Source organism: Meles meles, chromosome 6 (genome assembly GCF_922984935.1).
Source record: "Meles meles chromosome 6, mMelMel3.1 paternal haplotype, whole genome shotgun sequence".
NCBI lineage: Eukaryota > Metazoa > Chordata > Mammalia > Carnivora > Mustelidae > Meles > Meles meles.
In genome coordinates, this window is record NC_060071.1 from 5,422,930 (window position 1) to 5,448,150 (window position 25,221).

Consider the following 25,221-nt stretch of genomic DNA (forward strand, 5'->3'; position numbering starts at 1 on the left):
TCATTCGGTTTCAACTTCCCATTAATTATATTTTTCCTTTATTAAAAAATTTCACTTCGATGGTAACACTTTTGGAGCCAATTACTCCTCACAGCCCCTGGATGAGAGCTGGCCAAGGTAAGCGAGCCGTGTTTTAAAAAGCGGGCATGTGTTGTTTGTCAATGATTTCACTTTATTTTATCCACCTTGAATATTGTTTTAAAATTTTCTGACATAAATCATAGAATCTTGTTTTCTCTTAGAAAACAGGTCTTTCAGGTAGGATTCTGGGCTGATCTGGAGGTCTAAGATGAAAAATCATTTAAAAAAATCTAGATCATCATATTTAAAATCAAATGGAAATGCACTCGGACTACCTACCAAGAGGATACCTGAAGTGGTGTCCTTGTATTTGAGACATGGGAAAATCACCACCTTTCTCAGGGTGTCTTAGTAAGCTGTTGGAAGGAGTGAAAAATTTAATAAGCTTCTCAAAATGTGATTTGCTTAGTGGGTTCGATTTAGGGTCTCTGAGTATTTTTGTATACAGAGGATATGTGCCCCCCAAAATTGAGTATTTTGGTGTATAGAGAGTGATGGAATCTAAAACCAGCTGCAAAGACTGGTGTACCCATTGCTTGTGTGGTACGTTCCCAGATCACCAAGTCAGAATCAGGAGACGCTGAAGTATACACATCAAAAAAGAGACATTCAGAGTGCTCTCGGCGTTGAGGTTGACTCTCCGTCTGTTCTCTGGGGAAATCCTGACCGAGCACTTATGGTGATTAACACAGTCAGGACCCGCGATGTCTGTATGGGTGACGGGGGCTCCTGCGTCCAGGCGGTTTTCAGCTGCCCTCAAGAATCCTGGGCTCCAGGGTCGTGGGATAAATACAATACGTACTGTCAGTCAGAGAAAGACATCTCCAGACCGATATTTTGAAAGTTAGTGTCCAAGGAAGAAATGTCCACAGCTGCCCAGAACAGTGCGAGCAGTTCGAGAAGTGTTTCCGTGAGTGGGACCCCCGTGCCAGTTGTGTTCCTCCTCACAGTGTCTCCGAGGGAAGACGCTTTCCACCTGTAGGGTTGTCAGGGTGCCCCCCACACGCATCTTGGGGTGTGTGCTGAGCGGTGACTTTTTCCACATCTGGACGGAGACCTCCTATCCCCTAGAGAGGAGACGGTCATGGATTTTGAACTATTTCAAAGGTGCTTGTTGGCCCTTTTTCAAACCAAACCAAACCAAACCTCCGTATATGCCCCACTAGCTAGCTAATCCTGTTCTTATGGATTTGTGGTGGTTTTTAATCATGGAAATCAGGAATCATAGGAATCGGAGAGATCCCTCAGTCTGACCTCATTTTAACAATGTTGGGCAAAGTGATCGTGGGTGACTTTCCCCAGGTGAGTAGAAGAGCCAGTTCTCCAACTTGGGCCCGAGGCTCCCCTTTGCTCCTGTGAATTGAACATCTTTACTTTTTCTATCACTCTGGTTTTTAAAGGCAACAGCATCCTTGGAAAGAAGAGAAGCACCCCGGATTCAGGCTGACATCTGCTCTTAACAGGTACCTGGGTTGGTCACTCGTAGAAAGAAATTTAGAGAAGACCAATTGATTTGATGTTCCTGATGTTCTTTATGTGTTATCCAGTTACTAGAGGATATGCCTGTCACATGTGTTTATAGGAAGTATTTTTAAAAAGCCTAAATCTCCCACCATTTATTGAATGTCTGCACAGACAGTACCAGTATCCCATAGATGGGGTCCTGGGGGGGACTACAGGGTTGGGTCTTACTGTGTGATTTTGAGTAAGTTATGTAACTTCTCTGCACCCCAGTTTACCCGTCTGGAAAAGGCAGAGAACCATGCCTCTCTCATGGGGGTGGTGTGAGAATCAAATAAGATCTGTGAGAAACAGGGGTAACATTAACACCCGGCCAGCGTTCCCTTCTGTCGTGATCACGCTCGGCCCAATGCCAGGGCTGAGTGTGTTGTGGAGGTCAGTGTTTTCGATCCTGACAGCTGCCCTCAAGAACGAATATTACATTCTGTTTTAAGAGACTAAAGGACTTGTCCAAGGCAATGTAGCTAGCATGTGATGGAACTGAGACTTTTTAAAAAAAAAAAAAAAAAACCATTTATAGTGTAAAATATAAAACATACACAGGAGAGAAAAGCACGACCAGAAGTCCCCGTGCCCACCCTTCAGCTTTGGTCCTCATCGGTGTCCTGCCGCATACTCCCACCCCCATCCCACCCCCGCCAGATAGACTACTGCCCCTGTAAATGTCTCTAACAGGAAAGGTTGATAAGAACTTCTTTTAAAGAAAACACAACCGCAATGCCGTTATTACATGTGACAAAATTAACAGTGATTCCTTCATATTAGCCAAACCCAGGCCATATACGGATTTTCCCAGTATATGGGAAAATCTCTCTGCATTTGATTGATATTCTGTTGTGCCTCTTTGCATCTGTGAAGGAGCTGGAACCCAAACCCAGGGGTCTCAGATCCCAGGGTCCATGCTCTTTCTGCTGCCTCAAGCAGCTTCCAACCCCCCCCCCCACCCCACTTATCCCCTTGTCTGAACACGGCACCGCCCCGGTGCGCAGTCAGGCCACACAGCTTAATGGCCATCCGCGGCTGTCACCTAGAACAGACCACAGGAAGCATTTTCAGCTAATTTGACATCCCTTACAAGTTCTTTTCATGGCAGATAGTTTGACCCGTGGATGAGAAAAAGTAAATAATCATCCGTTAGAGTTAAGATTATGTAGAAATTGGAGCTATTGGGCGCAATTTCCAAAATTTGCTGTAGATCGGGGTTCCCAACCTTTTTGTCTTAGGACCCCTTTACAGTCTTAAAAACCACTGAGGCCCTCAAAGAGTGTTTGCATATATGGCTGTGTCTGTTGCTATTTATCTGCTTATAAGATACTTGTGAATTTAAAAATTAAAGAATAGCAATAATAGACTCATTACACATCAACATAAAAGATGCCTTCTTTTAGGAAGCGTGTTATATTTTCTTTTTTTATTTTTATTTTTATTTTTATTTTTTGGAAGCGTGTTATATTTTCTAAAAGAAGAATTTAGCAAGAAGGGGGTGCTGTTATATCTTTCACGACTACTTGAAAGTAGCTGGGTTCTCGGTTTATGCATTCGGTCCCTAGTGACCTCACAGGTCACTGCTGGAAACTGCTGTGCTCATAAGAGAATGAGAGCGGAAGGGAAAGAACATTAAGTATTATCTGCAGAGTCGTCCCGACCTTGCATGCCCCCTGAGCCCCGGCTGTAGGGAACCCTTCACACAGGAGGACTTATTCTCACATAGAGAGAATTTGGAGCAGGAATGCACTGGTCCCAGCTGTCTTCTGCGTCGCAGGGAGAATGGGGGGCCCCTTGGGGGAGGCCATGAATCCAAGCTCTGCGTTGTTGAAATAGAGCATTATGCCATTAGCTTCGAAGCGTGAGACTATACACGTACAGATTAAGATCTTGTTGGGTGTGGGCGACCCTCAGAGGCTGTTACCGAAGTGAGGGACTTCAGGTAGGTTCAGACTCCTCATCTTATGGGTGCTTGACTTCTCTCCTGTTGGTAATTTTCGGCAAAGAATATTGCATTCTTCCTAAGGAAAAATGGATTTTCAGTCCGACTCTCTCCTCCTCCCCTTAGGACCAATTCTGATTCCGCGCTTCACACGAGTGCTCTGAGCGCCAAGCCCCAGGACCCCTACGGAGGAGGGGGCCAGTCCACCTGGCCTGCCCCATACGTGGGTAAGACACACAGGCCCACTGCTCACGGCGTCTGCTTTCTCATTCTGTTTGGAGCGACTCCAGCTCCGGGATTTGGCCCTCAGTCACCTCTGTCGGCCACGACAACCACTCTTGGTGTGTCTTCCTGCCCCCGTCTTTTCCTCTCTGATCTACCCCCCGGCCTACCTGACCAACATCCTTGGCTTTGTTGTCATTTCCTTGGGGCCTTCCTTGACCTTCCTCCCTTTGCCAGCCCAGAACTACCCGTGTCCTTGTCACAGCCCGGAGTTCCTCTGGGCTCAGGCGTATCTTGGCACCTCTGCCACTTGGCTGCCTTCTGCCTTCTCTCCCTCTGCTCGGTGCAGATTTCTTGAAAAGTCAGCATCCTGATGGTCTCAGCTCCAGCACGGTGCACGGCAGAGAGGAGTGACCTTCAGTGATGGAGAGATTACACAGTGGCTTGCAGGCACAGAGCCCTTGCTAGAACACTCTAGGGGCTGACATCTCACCTGCCAGGAACCCAGCCTGCTTCACTAAGACGCACTCCAAGCCTGCCTTTCCCTCTGGGCGCAATAATCGAATAGGAACAATGGTCTTGCATTACCTCCTTCCTACACGGGTTGACTCTTGTCCACAACACTTAGGGCTAAGCTAGGTGTTTGGTCTTAAAACAGGGCAAGAAATAAATCTTGGTCAAGATAATCCCAGCCTTGCTGGTTTTCTTTACTTTTCAGGCCATTTGAACCCCAAATAGTCCCTGGAGACTGTTCAAGGTCTTCCTTGCACATAGTAGGGGTGGGATTAGTAATGACTGTTGCTGTGTTTGTTCCGTTGGTCTCACTCATAGATGACTGCCTTGGCCTAAACATTCCCTTATGTTTCAAGCACGAGATCTTTGAGAGTCAGTCTGGGCCATCTAGCCATGTTTCCATCCATGGGAACGGGAGCGTCAGGCTGGCAGGAATGTGGGAACTGGACAGGAGCCCGCTGCTCACTGCTTGGAGGAGCAGGGCCTATGGGGAGACGCGTGAGTTTAGCTCCAGGAGAGGCAGAGATGGGACCATATACACAAAGGCCAGAAAGGCAGCGGCTGTGGTCAGTGGAGGTGCCAGGAAGTACAGTGAGCGACATCCTGGTCCTCCCCGGACTGGGAAGGAACCAGATGGATGGTTTTGACCCCGGAGCCCCCGATAAAGAGCCGCCTTTCGGCCTCTGCTGTTCCTTCGTATCTCCTGCCCTCTCTGCAAAGTTTATGCTTCTGCAGAAAGGGCCAGAGGCCTAGAGACCAGAAGGCAACTGCAGGTAATTTAAATAAAGAGCCTTTGAGACATGTACGCAGAGAGAGAAAGCACAGAAAGAGATTGACTAGGTGAAGCATTCATACGAGGAGCAGCTGGGCCTGCGAGGGGAGAGATGAGAGACGTCAGAAGGGTCAGAAGGAGTGAGTGAGGAGGAATCAGGCAGAACTGTGTCAGAGCTGCTCTTGGCAGACAGAGCAAGAAAGAAATCCGGGAGCAGAATTCCGGGGCTGACTCGAGAATCGAGGTGGTCACTCCTTGTCAAGTCAGCGGCTGGAGATTGTGGGGCCGCAGCGTCTGTCGGGCAGGGGAGGGGGGCGTGGGGGGGGCCTCCAGCCCCAGCGTCCGAGCTGTGGGCCAGCTCGTGCACACTTGCTGTGCGAGGACAGCACCACTCAGAAACACGGCCAAATATGGGTGTGTTTACATGGGAAAGCCAGTGTGTTTAAAATATTATTCAAGTCTCCAAGGGTGGGGATTATTTCTGGAGAATTATATTTGTCGGTGGGAGCTATTTTAAAGAGTTCTGTGTATTTTCCCCCTGTAATTCATTAAAAGTTTTTCATTTTCTTTCCCTTTGGATTTTAAAAATACCAGCTAGCTTGGCAAAAAGGTATTTATTATAGAACCAACCAAATAAAGTAAGGATTTAAAAAGTGATGGGAAAATGCAGTTGAAGCCCAGGATTCAGGCTCCATAGCAGAAGTAGCAGTAACCACTCTTTCCCTGGGAATCCTTCCAGAGCTCAGTGATGCAGCCACCATGTCCCCACTGTCTGTCTGTCTGTCTGCAAGCCGGTGATGAGGGAGCACCTGCTCCTAACTTAGCCACAAGAGCAATAAACTGGTACATCCGTGAGCAGGACTGTGTATCCCCAGAGAATGAAGCCATTGGTCTGTTCATGCTTAGTAATTTTCTTTCTTTCTTTCTTTTTTAAAGATTTTATTCATTTATTTGACAGACAGAGATCACAAGTAGGCAGAAAGGCAGACGGGGGTGGCAGGGGGGAAGCAGGCTCCCCGCTGAGCAGAGAGCCCGATGCAGGGCTCGATCCCAGGACCCTGAGATCATGACCTGAGCCAAAGGCAGAGACTTAACCCACTGAGCCACCCAGATGCCCCGCATGCTATGGTTATTGAGTTGTATGACAATTAGGCGTCAGTGGTAAGTGGGTGATGTAAATGACAGGAATAAGCTTCTACAACCAGACAAGACTTTTAGTTTCTTCTCTTTTCATTATTCAGAATATACGAAGAGAAGCCATGACCAGATTTCCCTGGCGGCCAGGGTGCTTTGCCATTTCACGTGCACACTGCCGGGCAAGCGTAAGGGCTCGCTGGGACCCTGGCTCTGTCCTGTAGCGCAGGCCTGTCCCCTAGCTACCCCCGCTCCCACGTGGTCATGGACATGGGGACTGGAGTGGTCCCTGTCCTTCCCAGGAGCTGTCTGGAGCTCAGGACTGAAGAGTGTGGGAGAATGGTCTTCTCTGCACCCACAGCTTGTGGATGCTGCGTTGTATCAGTTTGGGAACCGTAGCTCCGACCTGCTCCTCCGGGAAGGAGGCATGTCTTGGACCTCTGTTTTAACGATCCTCTGTCCGCAGGCAAACACACAGTTAAGAAGAAGGTCTAAAATGCAAACGACCTGGAAGGAAGTGAGCCTGTTAATGACCCCTGATTGCACGGAGGAAAGGACGGGGAGGGGGAGGGCACAAACATTTCAGACCTAAAGAGGAGCAAAAAGCGTCACCCAGATGGCAGGAGTGCCCGAATGGGGAGGCTGAAGCCCCAGAGGCTTGTTGTGAAGGGACCGGCTCTGCAAATCCAGCCGCTGGAGCACTTTCGATCCGTCCGGCATGGGAGCGGGCAGAGAGCACGTGGTCTGTGTTGCACTCAGGACGTCAGCGCCCAGCGGCTCTGAGGCCTCCTGGGTGCCCAGAACACAGATGCAGCCTTGGCCGCGGCCATCCCTTAGCCCTGTGGGACAGATGTCAGTGAATTTCCTCTGTTTCCGGATGTCCAGCCACAAAGCGTTCCCTTTTTAGGCTCAACGCTTTATTTCTAGTTGTATCCTACGGGATTTTGTCATCCAGTGATACAGATCCGGGCGTGGATATGTTGGCTCTGCGTTAGCTCGGCTCTGACAGACCAGTCATGGCCGCCACCGTTGTTCTGCTTACCTGGACGCTGAACCTGGGAGCCTCACCCTCCCTCCCACAGCCCTCCTGCCCTGCAGCGAGCCTCAGAGCGGCCTCTCTCCTGTCCTCAGCGCCTAGCCCCCACTTCCTTCTTGCCCGGACTGGCCTCCCAGTTTCCCACACCGTCTCCCTGCCTTTGGGCCTTCTCCTCTCCGTCGATCTCACACGCGCTGCTGGAACACTCTGTCCAGAGCTCAGCTGTCATCCTGTCACTCCCCTTCCGTGTCTCCTGCTGAGCCACCGGCAGACTGCTTCAGTCCAGCCCCATCTGCCATGCGCCCCATCTCCTGCTCCAGCCCAACGCCGTTCTTGCTCCAGCCAGACACATTCGGCCTCACGTCCCCTTCCCTGTCCTCCTCCTCCCATCTCTGCACTGGGGCGACCCCTTCACCCTCACTCCCCAGTGTCCACATCCCTCCCACGGCAGCAGCTGGACTTCCTGGAGGCACACAGGCCAGAGTTCTAGTCCCAGAGCTTAGCGGCGCAGCTCACGGTGCCTGCCTCAGGGCTGCTGTGAGGACAACACGGACTGCCTCGCGGTGCTGTGAAGCCCGGGCCGTGGTACGTGAGCCGTAATGCTGGCTCTCATTATGGTCGTCCTCGTCACTATCCTTCAGGGCCTAACCCTGGTGCCATCTCCTCCATGAAGCCCTCCTTCTGTGCCCATCTGAAGGAGAGGGGTGGCACGAACAGGAGAGCAGGTGGGGTGTCTGCTTGCCACCCAGTTTCATCAGGTAGCCCTCCGCCGGGTCCTCGTGTTCCAGGGCCAGGGCAGCCATACTAAGGGAGCTTGGGGGGCCTGGGGTCTGGATGAAGCGATGTAGCCTCATACCATGCCAGGTTGCTGAGTGAAGCCAGTCTGTTGTTTGCAATGGGATAATCCCGGTGTAGTGGTCAGAATGGTCACGTTCCCAGCCCCTTCCCAAGATGAGGGCCCCAAGGAAGCCAAAAGATGCCTCAGAAGTTTCTTTTCCGTCCTGCTGACAGTTCCCGTTGTAGGGCTTCACCTTCCGTCTCTCTGCACCTCGTTTTCTGTTGCTCTGCTCACCTTGCTTCGTTTTTCGTCTATTTGTTTTAAGGTTTTATTTTATTTATTTTTATTAAGTGGGCTCCACACCCAGTGTGGAGCCCAACATGGGGCTTGAACTCATGACTCTGAGATCAAGAGTGGAATGCTTAACCGACTGAGCCACCAGGCGCCCCGCCCTTAAGATTTTAAAGTAATCTCTACATCCACTGTGGCGCTCGAACTCACAACCCCAAGATCAGAAGTTGCCTGGTCTTCCCCTGAGCCAACCGGGTAGCCCTCAGCTTGCCTTCTTCGGAGACGTCAAATCAGAATTCAGGTCTAGCCTCGTCCAGGTCCCTCAGAAAGTGGGCCAAGGATGGTCTGCGGACAGTCCTCAGAGGTCATCGTTAAAAACAGATTCCTGGGCCCATTCTCACTCCCTCCGAATCAGTCTTTGAGGCTTGGGCCCACAAAGCTGCATTTTAACAGGCTTTTACCCAAGCCTTTCTGTGCACTAAAATAAAGTCTTAAATTACTAAGTTGGGTTCTACCTCCGTGGGCTGAGAGAAGTTCTGTCTTTATGAGCGTGCTGGGTTTATCAGCCTGTTAGTGTTCCTGGGGATTCTCAGTGTTGCCCCCGCCCCGGGCTCTACCAAAATGGTCGGTCTTCTACCTGTTTTCGAGAATTTGCTTCAGCATTCCAGTTTCTCACAGCCTATCCCACCTGGCCATACCTAGCACTCCCTCCTGGCGGGAACTTGATGAATCCATGTTGAAGGAATGATCATTACACCTGGTGTTGAAGCTGTAGAGGCTTATCAGGTTCTCCAGAAACTTATCTAAACTTGAAGTAAGCATTTAAGTATATTTAAAGGCTCAGAATCTAAAACTTTGTCCTGATTTTATATTGAAAACTCATTTAGGGGTGCCTAGGTGGCTCAGTTGGTTGGGCGACTGCCTTCTGCTCATGTCATGATCCTGGAGTCCCGGAATCGTGTCCCGCATCGGGTTCCCTGCTCAGCAGGGAGTCTGCTTCTCCCTCTGACCCTCTCCCCCTCATGGTCTCTCTGTCTTTCTCTCTCTCTCTCAAGTAAATAAATAAAATCTTTAAAAAAGAAAGAAAGAAAACTCATTTAGTGTATTTGTTCCAAGGAGGATGGTCGCCTAATTTATGGGTTTTAGCTTAGAACAATGGAAAATACTGTGGTTGGTCATCTGCAGTATATTTTATGGCTTAAAAATATTTGATTCAGCCAGAATTTATTCCAAGTCAAATGTTTAAAACTTTGTGAATAGCTATCATATATGCTATTTAAATTGACAGAGGCTGCAGATAATTTTTTTTTAAGATTTTATTTATTTATTTGACAGACAGAGATCACAAGTAGACAGAGAGGCAGACAGAGAGTGAGAGGGAAGCAGGCTCCCCGCTGAGCAGAGAGCCCGATGCGGGACTCGATCCCAGGACCCTGAGATCATGACCTGAGCTGAAGGCAGCAGCTTAAACCACTGAGCCACCCAGGCGCCCCTGCAGATAATTTTTTTAAAAATAACTTGACTCTTTGCAAGAAATATATAACAACATACAGCAGGGGACTTGCAGTCTGTCCCTCCAGACACGCATGGTCCGTGTGAACCAATCACGTAGACTTTTGGAGTCACCAGCCCTTCCCCCACCCCCGTGACTTGCAAGAGTTGTGATCTGAACTTCTTTATTTTGTGATTTGAGTAGAGGTTCTCCGACTTTGTACGTTGTTCTTTCAAGACAGAGGCTGTTTAAAAAAAATTAAGACTGAGATCATTTTAAAGGGAAAGTAGAAAGGAGCCAACTCTAGACTCAAATGGGCCATACCTATTCTAATTTTAGTAGAAATGCTAGTGCACCTTGGGTGCGCATCAGTGTACCAAAATCACCCTGGAATTTTCACGATTCCATTTCAAATCAGAAAGAGTCACTAATTCTTAGATAAATAAAATTGAAAGCACCGCATAAAAGTGTGTTTTTTTTCCCCTTTCCCACCAGGTTTCTGTGATGGTGAGAACGACGTACATGGGGAAGGTATGACCTGATGTCACCTGCCGGCGCTGAGCACAGCATCTCTAGGCTCCCTTCACACTCCCGAGACTCCTGCTCTCAGGACTTTCCCAAGTGCCCATGGCAGCTGCTCGGTTCACTTCTCTGAGAGGCTGTATAAAATCCAGGCTAGCCACGATCCAGGGCAGGGGGAGGAACCGTGTACTTAGATCACAAAGGCTCCCTGTCACCTGAGTCCTCACAGTCCCACGGTCACAAGGTTGTGCAGGGAAGCAAAATTGTATCCACATGAAAGTAGGAATGAGTCGGTCACTCGGACCATTAATTATCCTAAGACCCCTTCCTTCTCAGCTGTCTGTTCCTACTTAGAAAGTTTTGCAAGTTGGTCATTGACACACGTAAGTAAACAATGCTAGAAAAAGGCAAATTGGTTGCAAAACGAAATTGCAGATCTGGCAGGAGATACTGAGCTTCATGAAGCCAGCTGCCGTCGAGATGTACCGAGATGACCCCCGAAGCCACTAACAAAGGGGAGAGTGACAGGGTTCTTCTGTTCATTCGGAACCAGGCACTGTTCTCTTTCTCTGAATCTCTATAACCTGAGATTTAACTTGGCCAAATAAGCTCTTCAACAGAGAGTGGCTGGAGTACCAGAATTAAGAGAGAGCCCTGGGAGCACTCCTCGGGCAGGCCCGAGGAGCCGAGCAAACCTGACCACCGTCTTCCTGGCGCCGCCACTCTTCCCGGGCCCCTGTGCGATCCCCATCGCATCGGCTTCCACGCTCTCCTTGCCAAGTTTGGGGGCCCGTCGATCTGGCCTTGACCTTCTAAACTGGATCTCCTACCACTCCTTTACTTAGGCCACGCTCCACTGAGAAGAGCAGCTCGACTCCACAGTCATCCACCCTCTAGTCTATCCTCGTTTCTAGGCCTTTTTTTCTCTTCCTTTTTCTTTTTTTCTAAAAAGATTTTATTTATTTATTTGAGAGAGAGAACATGAGAGGAGAGAAGTTCAGAGGGAGAAGCAGACTCTCTGTGGAACAGAGAGCCCGATGCGGGACTCGATCCCGGGACTCTAAATCATGACCTGAGCCAAAGGCAGTGGCTTAACCAACTGAGCCATTCAGGCACCCTAGGCCTTTTTTCCCTATCTCTCCATCTCAGTAATGCCCTTTTCCTGTGTCTCCAAAGGCCTTTGCTCGGTGCCGGGCTGCAGAGGCTCACACCGGCTTTTTCCCTGTCTACCCCACAGCAGCCTGGCACCCTTGGTTCTCCCAGGCCACCCCTCGCTGCTCCTTGCAGTGCTGGGCTGAATCCATGTCTTAATCCTGTGTGGGGTCCCCGCAGACATGCTGCAGCCCCTTCTCTAGGCCATGGTCAATACACAGTGCCATATCAGTCATTTTTTTGCGAGGATGGTTTGGCTGAGGGTGGGCTGGCTGCCTTCTAAACGCGGTGAATATGTCTTTTCCCCCCCTTTAGTGCTGTCTTTCCCGGGCCCACTGAAAGAAGAGAATCTGTTAAATGTTCCCAAGCCACTGCCAAAACAACTGTGGGAGACCAAGGAGGTAGGGGAGCCATCTGTGTTTGTTATCACTGAATATTTACACTTACAGGGTCACTAAAATCCTGCAGGGGGGAGATAAGAACCGAGAAAAAAGGAAGTGAAGATGTCAGGGGACCGAGATGGAAGAGTATATCAGGGAATGATGGTTTAAATGAAACTGACCACAACTGTGTTGATGAATTAGGACAGGGATCTCTGTTCACGGAACTCACCCAGTTTTCGGTGAGTTTACTCATTCAGAAAATCCTGGCCATCCTTCACTCATTCGTGTTTCTAGAAGCTCCGAAGTCTGATGACTAGTCATAGACAGATTTTTCTGCTTTAGAGCCAAACCTTTTCCCCATCACCAGCGTCTGTGCGTGGCTGGTTCACCAGATACCCGTTTCTTTAATGAAGGGTGTTTGACCTGAGTCCATGGAGTCAGTAAGTCGGTCCTCTGTTTTGGGATTTCTGGGAGCCTCTGAGTATTGGCGTGTACAGCTTGCCAGCTGCCTGCCACCACGGCCCTCATGAACCTCGCCGGCTGTGGAAGGAGCGAGCCCCCATGGAACCTGACGTGGCGTCTCTTCCCGTAGGGAAGCTGTTTCCTTTGAAAGAAAGGGCATTAGGGATGCTTGTACTGCCTTATGGTCAGATTCCAGTTTCTTCAGCCAGAGTCACTGTTAGCATTAAGGGTGGGCTTGAAAGGACATTTTTTTTTTATAAAAAGCAAGATGTACATGATGTTTCATCTTTCGGGGAGGAGAGGGGGAGATGTCATTTTAAATGCACATACTTCGGGGCACCTGGCTGGCTCAGTCAGAAGAGCATGCGAGACTTCTGATCTCAGGGTCAGGAGCTCGAGCCCCACACTGGGTGTACAGGGGACTTAAATAAACTGAAGTAAAAAATGAACATACTAAACAGGAGGAGGGGCCATACTGTCCTTGGGGCCGTGGGAGGCACGGGTGGTTTGGGAGGGCAGCGCCATCTTCTCCAGCGGGAAGAGTGACAGCTCCCACTCTTTCCCGGGTGCCAGGGACTGCCGTCTCCGGGAGGAGCAGCTCACCCTGCTTCTTAGGGATTTGCAGTACTCCGTAAGCCATTTCTGGGAGAAGAGTTGAGTCAGTGGTACATTCATTTTTCCCCGCAGACTATTTATCGAGCCCCTGTCACCAGGCCCTCTAGCTGCAGGGATGGTACAGTGAACAGAGTAAAACCCTGCCCTCCTGAAGCTTATGTTCTAGCGGAAATACGTGTTTCCTTCTGACGTTAATTTCCTCCTCCTTCACTCTGTTTTGTTTTTCTGTTTTCTTCCTTTTCTCTGAGGCCAGTTGGAAAAATAATGTTGATTTAAAAACTCTCTCTATAAAACATTGGACTTTTTGGATTTTTTTTTTAAGATTCTATTTATTTATTTCACAGACAGAGATCACAAGTACACAGAGAGGCAGGCAGAGAGAGGGGGGGAAGCAGGCTCCCTGCTGAGCAGAGAGCCTGATGCGGGGCTCGACCCCAGGACCCTGGGATCATGACCCGAGCCGAAAGCAGAGGCTTTAACCCACTGAGCCACCCAGGCGCCCCAAAACATTGGCCTCTTTGAAGGAAATAGTATTCACCTAGGAGATAAATTAACAAGGCAAAAATTAAGAAAACTCATTAATGTCATGCCCCCCTTGTGTCAGGAAAAGTCCAGTCCGAACTGAAATGGCTGCCCCGTGCGGGTGCTCCTTATCGTGCTGGGAGCCCAAGACACTTACAAAGACACTTTCAAAAAACTTGAATTTGACTTTACAGTGAGTAATCCCAGGTTTTTTGTGTCTCTCCCCAGATTCAGTCCTTGTCAGGGCGCCCTCGATCCTGTGATGTTGGAGGCGGCAAGTAAGTCATGTTCTTCCTGTTCAAGGCTCAGAGACCGACTGTCCCCAAGGTTGTCCCTAAGGAAAGTCTTGGGACTTTGTCCCAAAACTCTGAGCACCTTCCCTTGTTAGGTGTAACTTGGAAGTCAGCTGAACGTTCACAAAAACAGCAGCTCCTGCGGTAGTCACATTTCATTTGTTTCGAATAATTCAGTGGCCGAACGGCCCTAGCAAGCGACAGTGCCATAAATATGCTTGAGAAGAGCACAGCCGAGCTTCGGTGAACACACACGCCAACGCAAACGGACCGCGTGTCTGTGCGCACTTCGGCCGCCGAGCCTCACGCTTAGACGTTCAAAACCTCCCGGCAGGTAGATTTTACCAGTTTTTTAAAAATCAGCGCCGGCCGCCCATCAGTCAGAGAGCCTGTCCACTGTCAGGGTGAGCCACTCTGGGTTCTCAAGTTCTTTCTTCTAGTCCTTGACCTTTGACCCTATCACCATTCCCCTACATCCAGCCAGTCGGAAAGACAAGGTACCACATTCAGTTTTTCTACAGCCAAAATCTTTCTTCCTCATCCGTCAAATTGGACACCTCTCCTTCTTCCCCACGACCTCCCAAACCTGCCAGTTCTGTCCATCCTCCTACCTGTACCGGGAAGAGGGAGGCCCCCAGGGAGGTAGGCTCAGCTTCCCTCCTGGCCTGGATTCCCCTGGCCATTCTCTCCTCCTAGTGTCAGAGACACAGGTGTCCTCCTGACCAAGGCTAACCGCCTTACCCACACCCTGGGCCTTGTCTGCACTGGCCTTTCTGAGGCCTCTCCCTCCTGCCTGTCCTGCCCTCCCCTGGGTGTTCAGCCTTGTCTGCCCTAGTAGGTTTTCTCTCTGTGTTTAAATGTACTCACTAAGGAGTCTGCACAGAACAAAAAACCTTCCTTAGCCCTGCATTCCCTTGTAGTTACTTACAGTTACTTCCTTCCTGCTCGTTTCCAGAATTCTTAGCCACACTTTGGAAAGAGTATTTACTCCCGAGGCTTCTCCCCTGACTGCTTGTCCACTCTGCAGCCCACCGTGGCCTGGCCTCCAGCCGCACCGTTCCAAGGGAGCTGTCCTCAGGAGACGTCCCTAGCACGCGTCCTCTTGTCCTGTGGAAACTCGGTGTCTAAGACAGGATTCCTTGTCATCCCCAGAGCACACGCCCACCACCCCAGTCTGTTCATAGACCGCAGTGTCCCCATGCTGGAAAGTCGGGCGTCCTTCTCCAGTAGCGCCTTCTGTCTCTTCAACTCCGTCCCCACGCTCTGTCTTCGCTCTGTCTCCCTTGACTACCGAGCCGTACCAGCCACCACTCACCTCTCTGCCGCCAGGCTCTGCTCCATATGCCAGTCCTCCTCCCCCATCTGTCAGCCACACTGTCCTCAGTGGGATTATGTCTTTTCCTGCTTCCCACCTTCCACCGCTTCTTGTCAGTCTGAGCCTCATGTGCTCTCTGCCTACCTGTCCAGTCCCGCCTCCCTCACCACCACCTCTCCTGAACTTGACCTTCCTGTTAGTTCCTGCTGTATCTAAATTCTTGGGGCACGCCGTGTGGTTTCATGCTTCCCTGCTTTGCTCATGCCGTGAACTCTGCCGGAACTGGTTTTCCCATCTAGACCCTCTGGGTCTTGGAACTCAGCCCAGGAGCCCTCCAGGGAGCCCCAGCCCTCTGGTTAGCCCCTCCACACCTCACGCCACTACAGACTTGTATCATGTGGCTGTCTCCCTGCCTTGTCTGAGTCTCCTGTGGCCCTGATGCCCGTGGCGGGTCCCCGGGAGGTGCTGTTGGACAGCGGCGCCCTCAGCGGCATGCATTCCCCTCCCCTGCTCCCCGCTAGCCTCTCCTTCCTCCAGCTCCTCTCTTCCTCAGCCTCGTGGGTCAGACCTGGGCCATCGCTGCCTCACTCTCTGCTCCCTTATGCCGTCCTCTAAGCTGTGACCGCAGTGACATTTCTGAAGTGTCATTCTCCAGCTTACACTGGGCTCCCTACCTCCCACAGCCCCTGATCCGGACTCTCGAGAACAGCATGTCGTCTTACCCTTGCTCGCTTCTCTCCCCTCCTACCTCATCTCCTGCTACCCACGCCCCTTCCTCCCTCTGCCCTGACACCCTGGCCACACCAGGCTTCCCTGCCCTGAGCACCCTGTCACGTGCTTGGTAAAGCGTTCCCTTCCAAGCCCAGCAGCTCCTGCAATTCTGGTCCCTAATGATCATCCCACCCCCTTCAGCCCTGGCCCCGTGCTTCCTTCTACATGGCAAGTGCTTGCTTTACCACCGTTCTGTCTCTCCTGTCTGCCCGTGAACCCTAAGAGCAGTGCCCCTCAGACCGGGGCTAGGCGGCCCCTCCCAGAGCCCCACCCTTTAAAGACCCCATTCCCATGGGGTCTGGAGTCCAAGGGGCCGCTGGGGACCACACCACCTGCCTGACGGATGCAGTCGGGGGGACGCAGAGTATGGCCAGGGCTTGGCCTGGAGGCGGGCAGAGCTGCGCGGGGGCCCTGTGGTTGCGGGGCAGGCTGGGGCGGACTGAGGACCACGGCCACGTCCCGTATGTCCCAGGGCAGAACTTCCCGGAGCCGGGGGATTCTGAGTTTGAATCTGGCCTTCCAGGCTCTTACGGAGGTGTCATTTGTCAGGACAGAAACATAGAACATAGTTCAGTTAAGGGTGTGTTAATTTGATTCATAACTTTTAGACGTGTAAACAGATGGTACGTGGGCCTCCACGCGCACTCTCGCCGCGGGCCTGCAGGTGTCAGGGGCAGGCCCGACGCCGAACCCACACGCTCGGCTCTTTGGTCTTTGTACCACCAGCTCAGCCCAGCTCCTGGCACACAGCGGATAAGCGAATGCTAACATCCCTTTCTCACTTTAAAATTGATGAAAACTGTAACTAAATATACCTTGGAGGGTATCTGCTCGATGCAGAGAGACTTGTGTGTGTGTGTGTGTGTGCAGGAAAGATACTTCTAAAATCTAGAAAAAGAAGCATGCAAATACAAAGTAGTGCCTTCCGTTTTATATAGGGCCTTATGGTTTGCAGAGAACTTCGACACCCATTGTCTGATCTGGTCTTGGAACATATTCCTGCAGAGTGGGCATAGATGACATCCTTAGTCTGACTGAACGGCTAAGAACGTCGCCCTTCAGAGAGTTAAGCCGAGGAGGCGGGTCCTCAGGACGCGGCAGAGTCTCAGCTTCTGGAAGGACTTGGGTGTCCGATGCCACAGCCTTTCCCTGACAAGTGTCTCCTACTCCCCAGCCACCAAATGCACTTCAGAAGGTAACACTTCGCTCTCTTTTTTTTTCAGTGCTTTTCCACACAACGGTCAAAACATAGGCGCCTCACCCTTTCTGGGGACCCTGAACACTGGGGGGTCATTGCCAGATCTGACCAACCTCCACTACTCCGCACCCGTGCCAGCCTCACTGGAGCCCGGCGACCACGTCTTCGGTAGCATGAGTGTGGGGAATAGCGTGGGCAACCTGCCAGCTGCCATGACTCACCTGGGCCTACGGAGCTCTTCTGGTAAGTGTCCCCCACTCAGTGAGGACGTGCCCACATATGCGCACCGGTGGCTTAATCACAGGTGGTCCCAGTGAGTGAGAATGATTCATCTGAGTTAGAGATAGCGACTTACCTGTTCCTGGAGCTCTTGACCCTGCTGACTTTTCCCTTTGGTCTGTTTCTGCTGGATTCCATGAGCTCTGGAACCCTCTGCTAGACCTCCTTCTTGTCTTCAGCAGCCCAGGTGTCCTGCGACTTGGAGAGTAAGATGCAAAAGCCAAGAAAAAAGTGTCCATTCCACGCCGTGTTCACTGAACAACATTAGTGGCGCCTATGAACATGCCACGATGGTTTATCATTGCAGCTCTCTCTCTAGAACCCTCTCCTTTCCCACCGGATTTCAGAAGAGAATATTTTGAATTTAAGAGCATTTATACTGGCTATGATGAAACCATTTTATACTCCAGAGATACGTATAGTAAATAGGAATCTGCCGGTTTATTGGTTCAGATTTTCAGAAGCACTTAAAGGTCCGCGTGAGGCTGTATGAGTGCTGCCCATGGTGTGACCCGGGTTTTCCTGCACCACGTGTGAGCGCCCGCAGCCCAAACCCCGTGTTGAAACCTGTCTATGTTTACCTGAACCTCGACAGACGCCCTTGTCGATGTCTGAGGCAGGCGTTGGTCTCTTACTCCCAGGGCTGCGGTCCAGCCCCTGGCTGTCCGGGTCCGAAGAGCTGTGGTGTGGACCATTTCCTTAGGAAGGGGTCCCCAGTGGTGGTCCGCCAGTGGGGGACATGCCTGCTGGTTTCCACTCTGGGTTCAACAGGACTTGTCCTTGCAAATCAGAATCCACCACTCACCTGGCAGAGGTCTCCTTTACACCATTCATCTGGAAGGTTCTCTAAAGCTTGCAGAAGGTGCTGCCATTGTCCCATATAATTTTAGGTTTGAAGAATTGATTTTAGAGATAACCTGTACTTACTCACTTAGGTCATTTTATTAATCTGCTGCTCTTCCAAGTGTCCTGGTGAATTCTGCGTGAACAAGGACATCCAAGGTCACACAAATAATGCAACATCGGCAGTTAGCTCCCTGGGGTCTTGGGGAAGCTGGCATTCTCCAGGGCAGCCTCTGACTCTTTGCTTCAACTGAAAATCCTGTGTTTATCACTGTGTGTTATTTTCCTCAAAACATCATTTTGTCCAGAACTGGATTCAAGATTTTATAGTTTCTAGGCATTCCTTAAAATGCATGGTGAACAAAGTCACACAAACATGTCTGAGCTTTCCTTCTGAATGAGTGACTTTGTTTCTTAACCAAAGCTCACGTCTTTAGCTCTGATCGGGACTCGAGTCAGCAAACCTCTGGTCTTTCTGTGGAGCTATATAGGGTTTTACCAGAGACCTCCTTCCTGTGTTTAGAAAAATCATTTGCTAGAGAAAAAAAAAAAAAGCTTTATTTTGTCCTTGTTCCATTGCAGTAACTCTTATCGAACACTTAGTTTTTTATGAACATAAAAGAACACACATTTGTACGCACCCGGGCTGCTGGTCCCAGAGTAATGGGCTGAACTTTGAAACACAGGCACTGCCTTCTGAGATACACAGAAGCATCGTTAAGTCACAGAGCAAAGCCACTCCGTGCCAGGCCCGGTGCCAAGGCTCTGGCAGGACACAGGACATGGTCCCCGGCCTCACGCGACTTGTGCCCTGGCAGCCTGTGTCATGGAGATGCCTCTCCCAAACTCTCCGACTCGTTCTAAAAATCACAGCCCCTCTCCCCAAATAAAGCAGAGCACCAGCAAAAACTTCATTTTCCTTGAATTGGAATAGACTGTGACGAACAATTTTTCAGGAGACGTGAGAGGGAGGTCCCTTCCTGTGACTTTTGGGGCATTCAGGGTATTTTCAGGGTCCCCGAGGTGGCGCCCCAGAGCCGTGACTCTCAGTGGAAGGCAGCAGAGGGTCCGGGCAGGGTGCCGGGACAGAGGGATTGGGGGCTCTGAGCAGAATGTGTGCACAGCCCAGGGGTCTCTTGCCCAGGCGGCAGTGTACACGTGGCCTCGTGAGTCAGACTCCCTGTCACCCCGCTGCCACCAGCCCTGAGTGTGGGCGCAGCCCTTTTCCACTGTGTGCACAGGAGGACAGCCGCCCCAGAGCCGCCCCACTCACGGAATCGGCATCAGATACTGACAGGAGGAAGTTAAGTGTTCTTGAGTCTTTGGAAAACGAAAGCTTTGTCCTGCAGTTACCGGAAGTGACCTGTGCCTTTGTGGTCCCTAGGTCTGCAGAGCTCTCGGAGCAACCCCTCCATCCAGGCCACGCTCAATAAGACGGCCCTGTCCTCCTCCCTGAACAGCCACCCGCAGACGTCCGCCCCCGGCGCCTCCGCCCTTCACCCTTCCCTCCGGCTCTTTTCCCTCAGCAACCCGTCCCTGTCCACCACGGCCCTGAGCGGCCCGGCCCGGCGGAGGCAGCCCCCCGTCAGCCCGCTCACGCTCTCTCCGGGCCCCGAGGCGCAGCCGACCTTCAGCAGGCAGCTCTCGGCCACCAGCCCCCTGAACCCGTATCCCGCGGCGCAGGTGAGAGCCAAGCCACGGTCCGATGGGGAGGCATGCGGGGCCTGATCGGGGTCCCCTCAGCAGGTGAGGCCGCGAGGTCTCCCCTGAGATCGGGGGGAGCAGGTGTGAACACCTCGGGAAGCCCTGCCCGTGTCCTCCCGGTGTCTATTGTGATGATCACTGGTGGACAAGCAACGACCTTGGGCTTGGGGCCCGGGAGGGCGTGGAGAACACGCTCCAGACGTGTCTTGTGTGGCTAAGGGAGACCAGGCCGGGGCTTTAACATTGGTGTGGAAAATTATCGGTAACTGAGTCTGTGAGTATTTTAAGTCACAGGGGAAAGCCAAAGACCTTTAATACCTCCCTGAAGCTTTGGTATTGGGTGAGGCCTCTTCCCTAATCACGCCTACAGGTGTGAGAAGCTGCTTTTACTGCTCAGGGCATGGTCGGGATTTAATAAAGGTCAGGGTCCTCCACGGAAGGACCCAAAGAAGTCTGTTCAGGAGGAGGCACATTTTGGGGCCCCTGGCTGGCTCAGTGGGTAGAGCATGTGATTCTTGATCTTGGGGTCGTGAGTTCGAGCCCCATGTTGAGTATAGAGATTAAAAAGTAAAATAAGACAAAAATTAAGAAGGAAGGAGAAAAGAAAAGGAGTAAGGAACATTTTGAAATCACAAGCTGTTACAGAAATTCAGATGTCAAAACATCATATTTTTGTCTTGTTGACTTTGTTTTTATTCTGAGCACTTAGGGTGGTTCTTACTATAATCATCAATGAATATATTTTCAACCTATTGGTCCCTCCCTAGATACACTGTGACATCATTTGCTCCCCACCTCGCCATAAATGAGTCATGATTTAGCAAGAGTTGACAGAACACAACGGAAGGACTTAGCAGATCTAGTCATTACTCACTCTTAACATGAGTAATCCCTTTTGGGAGAGGGTGAGAGGGTATTTCATAATTGTTTTTTTAATGGCTCTTTTTTATGTTATTGGGTTGCCTTTAATTTTCTTTTGCAAGATTATTTTATAGGATGTAAAAAAAATGTTACTCTTGCTTTCTAGCTACATTTTAAGGAGAGCTGTAGGCATAAAGAGCACCCTTTTCCAGATGTTTCCATTTTTTTTGTTTGCCTAATATTAAGATTTTTTTAAAAAATCAATGATATCCATGCACATAGTTTCATAAGAAAGGGCTTGTTATGGAATAACATTGTCTTCCCCTCCCCGACTCCTTGTACTTCTCACTTCCTAGAGATGGCGCCTTCAACACTTTAGCTAATCTCTTTGGTATAACCATATTATTTCATGCTTGTTTTGTTCTGGAATTTTAGTGTTAGGTATTTTCTGATGATATCCTACCGTTAGGATATGGTTCTTTTTCACCTCTCCCCAAACCCCACCCACTCCCACACGTTTCTTCCTCATTCGCACTGTGCTTTGTTTTTTGATAAGAGCAATATTCAGTGTTTAGTGTTTTCCCAGTTATAATAGCGCCGAGTTGAACCACTTAATATGCCCTGAAATAACAAAATGGAAAATATTTTTCTCCTGGGAGTTAATAAATGTCTTACTTTTTTGTTAGTGTGGGTGCTCGCTTCGGCAGCACATATACTTTTTTGTTAGTGTGGTTTTCTACGTATGTATTTCTTATCCCAACCCCACCTCTTGGAGTCGGGTAGATCTCCTCTCAGTAGATTTAAAAACAAGCCCTCTGCGGGCGCCTGGGTGGCTCAGTCGGTTAAGCGTCTGACTTCAGCTCAAGTTCATCTCAGGGTCATGAGATTGAGCCCCATGTGGCATAGGGCTCCCTGCTCAGCGGGGAATCTGCTTCTCCCTCTCCATCTGCCTGTGCGCTCACTCAGTCTCTCAAATAAATAAATAAAATCTTTAAAACAAATCAGAACAACAAGGAAAAAAACAAGCCCTCCAGTAGATTTCCGAGGAAGGCTATGTGAGCCTGGCATGATTCAACTATGTCCTCCTTCTACCCGTCATTTAGCTCATAATTGGCCAGATACTGAATTCAAATCTGAAATAATTTTCTCTTAAAATTTTGAAGGTATTAATTCTTTGCCGTTTAGTTTCTAGAGTTGCTAATGAGAAATCCAGTACCATTCCAGTTCTTTTTTTTAAATATATGTATTTTTTAAGATTTTATTTATTTATTTGACAGAGATCACAAGTAGGTAGAGAGGCAGGCAGAGAGAGAGGAGAAAGCAGGCACCCTGCTGAGCAGAGACCCCCCGATGCGGGGCTCGATCTCAGGACCCTGGGACCATGACCTGAGCCGAAGGCAGAGGCTCTAACCCACTGAGCCACCCAGGCGCCCCTCCAATTCTTAATACTTTGAACAAAATGTCCTTTTTTCCCTCTAGAGGCTTGTAGGATCTTCTTTTTATTTTCAGGAGTTCTGAAGCTTCAGGGTCACATGAGTCTGGATATTTGGTGGGTTTCCTCAATCTGGAAACTCCTGTCATCCTTCATTTCTGGGAAGTCTTCCTTAATTATTTCCTGGATGGTTTCTTCCCTTTGATTTCTCTGTGCACTCTTTCTGGAACACCTATTGTTGAATCTTGGACAGCCCATACTTTCCCTCTCATACCCTATTTTTTCCCTTCTCTTCTCTCTCCTGATCTTTTCACCCTGCTGTCTGGAAAAGCTTCTCACCTTTATCTTCCCGCTGTTACGTCGAGTTTTCATTTCTGAGTTCATCCTTTTAAATTCCCAAGAATTCTCTTCTGTCCTCCGAGTGAGTGTTCCTTTTTATAGCATTGTACTTGTCCTATGGATGCAATATCATTTTTTCATCTCTCTGAGGCTTTCAGTGGTAATTTTCATTCTAGTTTGTGCTTTTATTTTTTTTGTGACGTAAGTTTTCCATGTACCATAAAAGTAGAGAATATAATTGTATGAATCCTTCTATACCTGTCATCCAGCCTCAACAATTATCAACATTTTTGAAATCTTGTTTCATCCATATCCCCACTTTGAGAAAAAAAATGTATATAGAGATACACATCGCAAATATTTTTTATGTATTTTTAAAGGACAAGGATTTTTTATAGTTTAAATAGTATAATAATAATTTGGTGTTTTTCTAAAGATTTTTTATTTATTTTTGTGAGAGAGAGAGAGAGAAAGCGCAGGCAGAAGGTGGGGAGAGGGAGAAGCAGACTCCTCGCTGAGCAGGGAGCCCGGTTCAGGACTCGATCCCAGGGCCCTGGGATCACGACCTGAGCTGAAGGCACACATTTCACCAACTGAGCTACCCAGGCACCCAGGCATAATTTTTTCATGACAATTTCTTCCTGCACGGACTTCTCCAAGTTCCTGTTCTTTGTATGTCTGCCTTGGTCTCTGATTTCCATTCAGAGGCTTTCCTCAGTCTGGTGACTTCTGGCACTCTGCTCATCTTTAAGAACAGGGCACAGAAGCTGCGTAGACGGGCGGGCTTGTTGAGCTTGGTCCTCACTGTAGACCGACCCCGCTCGGCCATTTCCCTGGGGAGCCTCGGGCGCCCTGAGTTTCAGGATTTTGTCTCCGGCTGGTCCGATCTCCAGAGGATGCTGGCATCCCTGGACTGCAGCCTCCTGAGAGTCAGGGTGGGAAAGAAAGGGGGGGGCCTCAAGACTGAGTGGTGAGCTCGCTTGAACCTCTCTTTCCAGCAGAGCACCTCACCCACCGGGCGCGGCTGCGTGCCGCCCGCAGACCCTCAGCTCTGCCCTCTCCAGTGTGCCGCCCCCCCAGTCCCCGCGCAGGCGAGAGCTGTGAACCCTGACCTCGCCTCCTCTTGGCTCTTCTCCGCTGCCCTCTGCTGTCCCGCAGGCCCCCTAGGGACCCTGTGATGGAAGTCCCGTTGCCTCTCGGCTTGTTCCCACTACCAGCCTCCTCTTGTCTTTCTCAGCTCTGCTAACCCAGTCACGGCTTGTCTGTCGCTTTTCGTTTTCCAGATTGTGCTGCCACTTTCTTCCCTGCCACGATCTCTGTCCTTGTGCTGTTTATTATCCGTTTAGTCTTACTATTTTCAAGGTGTTGTTCATGATCATCTCCTGTTGTTTAATGTTTTTAGTCGAGGTTTGGGAGACAGAGCTAAGTTTGGTTTTTTCTTTTTCCTTCAATCTTCCATCTTAAACTCAGAAGGTATGACTTAAAAAAAAAAAGAAAAAAACAAAAAAACGTGATTTTCACTGAGGACACTGGTTAAATTGAAGAGTGTTTTGTGTTTTAAGACAATAGAAACTGTTGTTGAATAGGAAATGTTTGGTGGGGAAGTGAGATTTAAGGTCACTTTGAAGGAGCAGAAGAAAGAAGCAGGCTTCAGGGAGCGTAGCACCGAGTACCCCGGGGAAGAAGGACTCACGCTTTTCCCTCACTTTGACACCTCCTGATTTCAAAGGATTTACCACTTAGAAACTCCAATCGAAGCTAGCTAACTAGAGGCTTTGTTTTACAGATGGTGTCCTCAGATCGAAGCCCGCTTTCCTTCCTGCCCACGGAAGCCCAAGTGTCCCCGCCCCCCCCTTACCCCGCCCCCCAGGACCTCTCCCAGCCCCTCCTACAGCAGCCCCCTGCCCAGGAGCCCCCGGCCGCCTCATCCCTGCCTCCGTCTGGCTTCCCGCTCCTCACAGCCCAGGTGGGTCCTAGCAGGGACACCGGTCAGAAGGGAACACTTACCTTGCCCCAAATTCCAAGCTAAACGTTCCCTTCCTTATTCCCTGAAGGGTTCATCTTTGACCAACTTCTTCCCAGATGTGAGCTTTGACCAGCAGTCCATGAGGCCAGGCCCGGCCTTCCCTCAACAGGTGAGCGGGCGTCCAGTCAGGCCTCTTCCTCGGAGCAGCACCTGCACCATTCGGGCTGCTCAGGGCATAGAACCCGCCACACCAAACAGACCAGGTACCCCATGGCCCGGATTTCAGGTGTGCCCAGCGGCTGAGGGACCCTGCAGTGTCCCCTAGCCCTAGAGTCCTGGTGCTGGCTGCCCTATTTGGTGTCAGGCCTCTGCAGAAGAATTGTTTGAACAAGTGGTAGCAGATTTCTGGTGACACTCCAGTTCTAGAATTGTAGAGTGGCTCGGAAGGAAGGGACCACCGCAGTCCACAGGTCTATCCTGCAGAGGAGACAGAGACGCAGGAGGGGCTCAGCCCACAGGCCTAGCAGCCGGAGCCAGCCCAGTGTGGCCTCCCAGGGGAGCTCAGTCCAGGTGGGGCCCGACGTCCCTCCCTAAGATACTTTCATTCGACCCCTAACTTTTGCTTTGTAGGTTCTCCCTAATGTGGACCATTTAAAATGGTTCTAGATTTTGTAGTGTCCATTAAGTATGGATTGAGTTCTAGGATGGACTAAGGAGAGAAGGAAGGGTTTTGAGCATTTTACAGATCTTAATAATAATTACAACAGTAAAATAAAGACAGATGTTTCCTGAGTGGG

At 50.1% G+C, this 25,221-nt stretch overlaps 1 protein-coding gene across 3 annotated transcripts in view; it reads left to right on the forward strand.

Moving 5' to 3' along the window:
- CRTC3 (CREB regulated transcription coactivator 3) overlaps positions 1–25,221 on the forward strand; it is a 96,099-nt gene that overhangs the window by 66,196 nt on the left and 4,682 nt on the right. For all 3 annotated transcript variants that reach the window (XM_046010431.1, XM_046010432.1, XM_046010433.1), the window contains exons 4-13: positions 56–117; positions 1,482–1,544; positions 3,656–3,756; positions 10,263–10,298; positions 11,757–11,842; positions 13,652–13,701; positions 17,026–17,243; positions 19,507–19,805; positions 24,245–24,424; positions 24,513–24,593. In XM_046010431.1, coding sequence (XP_045866387.1) covers positions 56–117; positions 1,482–1,544; positions 3,656–3,756; positions 10,263–10,298; positions 11,757–11,842; positions 13,652–13,701; positions 17,026–17,243; positions 19,507–19,805; positions 24,245–24,424; positions 24,513–24,593 — 1,176 coding nt within the window. The remainder of the gene's footprint in view (positions 1–55; positions 118–1,481; positions 1,545–3,655; positions 3,757–10,262; positions 10,299–11,756; positions 11,843–13,651; positions 13,702–17,025; positions 17,244–19,506; positions 19,806–24,244; positions 24,425–24,512; positions 24,594–25,221) is intronic.